Source organism: Ooceraea biroi, chromosome 3 (assembly GCF_003672135.1).
Source record: "Ooceraea biroi isolate clonal line C1 chromosome 3, Obir_v5.4, whole genome shotgun sequence".
NCBI classification, from domain to species: Eukaryota; Metazoa; Arthropoda; class Insecta; order Hymenoptera; family Formicidae; genus Ooceraea; species Ooceraea biroi.
Window position 1 is genome coordinate 11705453 of NC_039508.1, and position 7673 is coordinate 11713125.

At 45.5% G+C, this 7673-nt stretch overlaps 1 protein-coding gene across 2 annotated transcripts in view; it reads right to left on the bottom strand.

Moving 5' to 3' along the window:
- LOC105277018 (aryl hydrocarbon receptor nuclear translocator homolog) overlaps positions 1-7398 on the bottom strand; it is a 35519-nt gene extending 28121 nt beyond the window's left edge. The window contains exons 1-2 of one of the 2 annotated variants that reach the window (XM_011335134.3): positions 6831-7398; positions 6035-6083 (exon numbers count right to left, since the gene is read on the bottom strand). In XM_011335134.3, the coding sequence (XP_011333436.1) occupies positions 6035-6083; positions 6831-6867 (86 nt within the window). In that variant the 5' untranslated portion in view covers positions 6868-7398. The remainder of the gene's footprint in view (positions 1-6034; positions 6084-6830) is intronic. The other variant, XM_011335136.3, reaches the window with a different exon arrangement.
- Positions 7399-7673: the final 275 nt, after the last annotated feature.

The window sequence follows — 7673 nt, forward strand, 5'->3', positions numbered from 1 at the left end:
GCGTCGGGTTCGACGAAAGCGAGTCGGAGATATATAATGGCTGAAAGGAGAAGAAAAGGGAAGAAAAGCACCCCTCGGCGCGCTCCCTCATCCCTGGAAACCGACCAGCTGCTTCCCGACGAGTCGACTTTTTGGCCGATCGTGGAAATATCAAGGTGCGGATGCATAAGCAAAATATTGCGATTAAAATATAGATAAAAAGGTTATCGAATAAATATCATCAAGTTTCAGCAAGAAAAAAATAGAATGATTATTTAATATAAGAAAGGAAATAAAGCAAGACTGAGATATAATTATTGTGAACGATAAATTATATCGTGTAAATGAAATTTTTCAAAATAAAAAATTGATACGCGTCGAATTGTCTGTACTTCGATGCTAAATATAACCGCATTGAAGGATTCAGTCAGTTAATACGGCGGAAAAAAATCGCGGCTGTTATACGAACTGTCGACGTGCTGATGCAGACAAAATGTGCTGATTCTGCAATAACATCCCGCATAACGGCCAACAATAATACGCGACAATAACAAGCACACAGAAGATGACACTACTCGATATGCAAAACTGTACTTATCTTTCTGATATTTTTATCGCTGAATATATATTTCGTTTCTGCAAATTACAAGACAAATACGATATATTGATAGTTAACACCAGAAGTACCGCAAAACACGGTATTATTGTAATTTTAACAGAATTTCCGGTCGACCTGATTTATTCATCTATTTTGTATAATCTGTTTTACAAATCTTTTTCAATGATTTCAGCCAAATTAAATATCATTCTAGAAAGCTGTTTCAGAACGTTTGAGTCTTCCACATCGCGACAAGCATTTCCTCGTACGTGGAATGCTGGACGGCTTTTACGGAGGATACGTCGCATTTTTGTATCGAAGCTCGTCGATAATCGGGCCATCTGGATTCAATAGTGACTCTTACATCCCTCCCTCCTTTCCTGCCTTTTCTTCAGCGTGGCCGCGAAACAAGCGCATTCTGCGAATTGTTGGCGCCACGTCAGAATGAGTCGGCCGGCTGATGAATTGCGATGTGGCGAGCACTAATCGAAGGCGCGTGATTAAGGCGGCAGGGAGCTCGTACGCTTTAGAATCTATACCCGTGATTAGGCGGGAAGTTTCACCACGATCGAAACTCGCGCGAAATGCGAGAGAAATTGACGCGATGCGAAGTCGGTGATCGCGCCTCAGAAGCAACTTTTATATATTTTGCATTGATTTGCAAGATATCTTTGTAAAATTCCGTAAAATTAAAGGATGACGATTAATAATAAAGCAAGCGAGAGAAAAAGGGAGAGAGAGGGGAAGCATATACTACAAGGCATAATTCAATCTAGTGCGCATTTATAGAGATAAATCGATCAGGCAACGATGGACACTGCTTTTTCTTTCTTTTACCTCCGTCTCTTCGATTGCTGGACATCCGCGTGAGCCTGCTGGATGTGATGGGGCGATAAGTCAGACCCGTAAGACAGAAGTTGACTTCCGGTGGTGGCTGTACAGGCGGGCGGGGGTGGCGGCGGCAGCGGCGGGCCCAATTGATAGCCTACCGTGGCCGAAGGGGGTGCGTAGTGCGAAGGGCCTGGTCCCGGGCCCAGACCGACCCCGTAGCCCGCGCTCCCCGCCGACCCGCCCCCGTACATGCCGCTGCTACCGGGATACTCTATTTTGACGGTGTTCCCGGTCAATCACGATTATCGATTAAGTATCACCCTCGAGAAAAATCACCTCGAGTCTCACCGGCGAATTAACTCGCCATCCTATCGCGTAAAACTACTCGCTAATTACACTTTCTCGGCTGCACGAGGGAGACTCTCTAGCCTCGATGAGTCACTCTCAAATTATTTGCACCCCTTCGTCTCGTTGCTCCGGAATTGCTCGTCGATGCAGTCTTTTATCTCTTCACGGAAGTGCGCTTGTACATTTGCATCTGATATTAAATTAATCGGTTATTTTTAAACCGATGACATAATGCGCGTCGTCCGATCGTCTCGAGATCACTCGTTGACGTTCTTTTGTACTTTTGATCTTTGTGCACTTTTATCTATTTTAAAATCGAGTTTATCACGAACAGGTTCCTCTCGTCCCTTAACACACATATCACTTTTGTTATTTTTGGAATTTGGTCTTCATTAAATAAAAGGTATCTTGATGGTATAATAGTTCGGGTGCGATTTCGAGATACCTGATGCAGAAACTCGTTTGACTATGTTGCGTTGGGCTTCCACGAAATTATCTTGTCATCTTGTTACCTGGAGCAAAATGTAGATCTACCATCGATCTACGAAGCAGTTTTGTACTTTGCGTCTCTTCCTTCGATGTTACTCAGGGATACTTCAGAGTTTCGAAGCTTCGCTCTTTGTATCTGAATTCCACTCACGTACTTGCTCGTGTACTTCGCCGAACTTCAAAAAAGCGGCGTAGGTTTTAATAATTTATACTTGAAACGCACACTTAGTCACTTATTTATTTCCACCCTCTTTGTATTCAAATTATGATTATTGGCATAAACGTTTCGGCCGGCGAGCAGAATTTTCCATTAAATTGATCACGCGAAGGTCGCACTATCTGCACCAAAAACTCTATACAACTATTTCTCGACGAAAACATAGATAAGCGGAAACGAGCGCTTTATCTGAGATTGCCTTACATTTCTTGGAATCGTCTTTATCTTTAGCAGCCAAGAAGCTCTCACGCTTCCCGATACGTTCCCCCGGCTTGATAAACGTACGAAATCCAATTTTACTTGTATTACTTTTATCTACTTCACTCCACTGCGGTCACCGAATGGAGGATTCACTGCTGCAGTCTTAACGAGCGCTCGTTCCTCTTGCACGTCCAATAATCGCGCGCGAAGCTCGCGCAAAAGCCGCCGTTCTCCAGTAGTAAATTCCACGGGGTTCTGCCACCGTCATCGCTCGACCAAGACCATTAATCGACCAAGAAAGAAAGCACGGAGAAATAAAATGCTCGTTACAGAAATGCGCGGCGGCGATTTCGGCTTCGGGGAACGTTGGACCGACTTCCACGGACTTTCATGGACTCTATTCTACTCAGCTCCCAATAGGAGCATTCCTACGCTACGTTAACGGCTATTGTTCGTCGCTCCGCTGCTCTTCCAGGGTCGGCCGTGATGCCGTCACCCCCGGGGGAGTCCTTCGAGACCTCCGACCGTCGCGAATCCGAGGAACGTCACGAGATTCTCGATCTCGTCGGGCCGGCGTTGCACTCGCGTCGAATTCTCCACGCTCCGTTCGTCGTGTTGTTGCGCATAATCACCGGGAAAATACTGTTAATCTTGCGTTCGCCTCCTCGTGGCTTCCTGAGAGCGACGGCCATCGCTGATGGTTCGTACGCGACGCGATCACTTGTCCCCGGGAATCCTGTTCGAAGCCATTCGATCGATCGCACGGTGAGTTGAGCGAATGAGGCGAATCTTCAGCTTTCAGACGAGATAATTACGCAGTAATTGTCTGTGTCGAAGCTGAATCATCGGATCCCGCTGCTTTGGTGCGCTGCAGAGCGCATCGATGAGCTTTCGTCGCGAGTATCTTGTTGATCCGTCTTCTTCTCCGTAAAGATGTCCTTTGTGTCTTGAAAATACAGTCTTGGTCGCTGATGGAGGATCTAATTGCGCACACCTGGGTCTTCGTCACGCTGAGAATCACGTGGTGGACGATAACGATGATCGCTGGTCTCCGAAACGTTCGGTTCCCGCGGTTAACGTCGGAAATTCGAGTCCCGTACTACGCTCGCTGCATTGTAAAGCAAATTCCGTAATTCACTCGAAATCAGCTCGGCTGGGCTCGCGTAACGACTAACGCACGCAAAAGTCACGGATGCGTCAAGTTCCCGCGCAAAACCGCGCCACCGCGGTTACCCGCGGAGAACGAGCTCTCCCCGAAAATCTTCTTCAACTGCAGCGTGTCGACATCATCCGTGAGTTCGTCCGCGGGTTGCAGAGTCGCGGACCTCTGTCCGTCCCGAGTACACGGTGTATCCAAAACGCACGAAGACTGACTCTTTACTTAAAAATTGACTATTAAAATTCGTCTGGTGATTCCACGATGATTTGCTCACTCTTGAAGAATCGTGCCGAGATCCAGCAAAACTCCGTCACCAAAAAATCGTCGTGTTTCGATCAAGTGTCGAGAGGACGATCGATGTCCGCCTCATCTCGAAAAATCGTCGGTGTCTAATTCACGATTGAAATCGATATTCAACAGGAGATCACTCGTGAGATACCGAGGAACAACCTGGACCTCCAATTTTCAACGACGTAATCGTCGTCGCGGCTCGCTCTCGGATAATGATGCCGATCGCTGCGGCGCAGCTCCGATCACGATCGATGCAGATCGATGAAGAACGCTGGTGAAGCGACGCGGACCGACGCGGAAGCACGTTCCACGGATGACGTACGTATGGACGTATGGACGGATGGACGGACGGACGGATGGGTCGCCGACTAGCCACCACCCACAACTCGCCAGTGACTGATTCCACCATAGCCGCATAATGTGCTGCTGCGGTATACCCCGGTGAGGACTATCACTTCTCCCACCAGAGCCCGGGACAGCCACCGTTGCGAAGCACGACTTTTAACCGGGATGCATCGCGCCGCTCGCTCGCGACGGGGGACAAGAATGGAGGCGGAAAAACCCTTCGGTGTTGGTACCATGGGGCTCCCCTTTCGGGCTCGACCCGAAAGGGAATCTTTTAAATGTTCTCTTTTAGAATTCTCTTTTTTAAATCCACTTATTGATTCTTTTTTTTTTTAGCGTTACGATGACGATTGAAATTGGTGAATTTCGAGGCTCGATAGTTGAAATCAAAGCGTTATAAAATCAAAAAAGGTTGTTAAAATGGTTTATTTTGCTTCCGCTTGTTTGTTGATGTATAATGCATTTTTATAGTTACAGGTAGCATAGACGCGGTTTTGGATGAAAAAGTTTAATTTTTCAAGATATTTCGAAAATTTCGAAGAAAAAATATATATAGCTATAGATATACTTTTAAACCGCTCATCGCTATAAAAGTCCAAAATTCTTCCAATTTTCATCTCATCATAGAAATAAAATTGAGAGAAATAAATATATATTAGAGTAAAAATAAATGAATGAGAAGAATAAGAGCAAAACGTGATAGATCGGATATATTTGCTTATCGCACTTAAAGAATCGCGTTAATCAGGTCCGGAAAATCGGAAATTCACGCTGTAAGAGGGCGATTGTATTAACACACCTCGGTTGACATTTGCGTCTGCTTCGCGTGTCGAAGCTCTCCGGCAGAAAAGTGTTTTCGAGAAAGGCTCGTGCGCCAGTAAAAGTAACGCGGCGTTTACGATAACGAAATGTTTTCTTGGGCGATGTCGCAACGGCCGTTCTCGCAGCGGCGCGGCGCATATTAGCCGAGCAGCAACAGCATTGCGAGCCGGCGGGGTAGTGGAGAATTGCCTACTGTGTTATATGTGGCGAACGCCGTAACTGATCCCGCTGCATCATTTCTCGGAACTGCGTCAATCAAGCGCGACACCAAGTTTCGCGCCGTGCACGTAACGTGCACAGCGAAATTTCACCACGATCGTTAACGCTGAAGCGGCTATTTTCGTCGCAAAGCGCCTTACAACCCTTCCCGAGCCATCACATTTTTCCTCATTGTTTGATATTGCAAAATTTGATATAACAGGATAACCTGTGCATTGTGAAATTGATCTTTGATCGGATATCTATGAGGATATTTGTAAAGTGTATTTTTGTTAAATAAGCGAAACTTTATATAGAATAGTAATTTTCCTTATACTCATATACTCATTTTGATATTTAAAGTAATTTTACATTCCTCAAAATCTTGTTTTATTAAGATAAATTTCAATTTTCTCGTGAGCAATATTAAGTTATGATAGGTGCTTAAAGTGTGTCAATTTAGTATACAAAATGGCTTAATAAAAGTTTAATGTTTGTTTATTTTTTTATTGTTATTTAATTATTTAATGCTAATCAAGTATGTTGTAGTACTTACCCTATGTGGACAGCACTGCGCTTCTGTGCCATTTTGCTTGGGTCGCTCCCTGCACACAGAATAAACATTGCACATAAACATTGTGCATATGACAATAGATTTTCTTATAAAGAACCAATACAGTTAAATGCTTAACTTAATTACACATAAAATGATCTACATGCATGTTTAAATATATATCATCCAATTAATAGAATTTGCAGAAAACTTTCTAAAGTTTCTGTTTTGCTTTAAGAAATATGCGAACCAAGTAACACGTTCCAGTTTGCAAATTCATATATACACCATACTAAACTTATCATTCAAGTCATTTGAAAATTTTTTCTTGTAAATGTAGTAATACATAAAAATTAAAGTGCAATTTACAATGCAATTAAGAGCTAATTGTACTCCGACCGATTGTTACTTGTACCACCTTGTAGCATCCTGCCTTAATGCCCTAACCATATCAACAATTTCATTCAATCTAACATAATACAACTATAAAACCGCCAAACAATCACCATTACTGACTGACTGCGCCAAATTCAGCCTACAACTCGTCCTTGCACTCTACATGGCAAACCGGAGCAATTTACCTAAACCGCCAATAGTCTCGCCTGAATTGCGTGTGCACGCACGAGCGAGGGCATGGGAAACGAAAATCACGGGATACGTTGTTCCCCATGAGAAACGGCTCCGTGCGTTTACGCCGCAACGACGAGTCGCGACTCCTCGAGGCGCCTCGCGAGCCAGGAACGACGGGGCAACGTCAAAACGACGGCGACGGTAACAAACTCGCTGCGGGAGACTTTACCTGGTATAGAATGGGCGATCGTGGATACCGTGAACATTCAGCCGGAATTCTCTGTGGTCACGATGCGATGGAAAAACGTGGCGCACGCAGCGCGGGCGGGTTTCGACGCGGACGTACGGCGGTCTCGACGAACTCCGCACCGACATCAAAACTGGGTGTTTACACTTGGCAGTCGCGCCATTTTGGAGTTTCCACTCGGCTCCGGGGTTTTATTTTCGCGCACGGGCTCCGCGCGGGAGCGAGAGAGAGAGGACGCGCCGCGCAACGACGAATCACCATGCGCTCGGAGTCGAATGAGACGCGATCTTTCGACGGCGCGCGCAAACACTCGTCCTGCTGCTGGATTGTTTATTAATAGCCCGTTGATACGGCAGAAATCGCGAATACTGCTCGAACATGCCGTGGGCCGTCCAGGCCGAGTTCGATATTTTTAGGTTAGCTCCGCGATTACCGACGACTTCGGTAGGAAAATAAACACCCGCACGTTACAACGTAAATGAGACGTCCGACAAAGGAGCGGTGGACTTTGTAACATACTGAACAAAAGCGGTCGTTCCGCCCAATGATCTCGTGCCGAGAAAGGGTAATAAAGGGGATTGGTGACTCCGCTTCTCACGTATGGCCTGGTGCCTACTGAGTGAAGTGCGATTTGATTGGTGCAGAGTTAGTGACTTCGGTGCTCAACGAAGTGATTCGTTAGTTACTAGGGACGAATAATTGTCTCTTGCGAATTTTTCGGACGTATCGTATCTAGATATTGGTGCTTCATGATTTAGAGTTGCATCCGACGAGTATGACTTCTCTCAAGTATTCGGTAGACGTAAACGGACTCGACGATCAAAC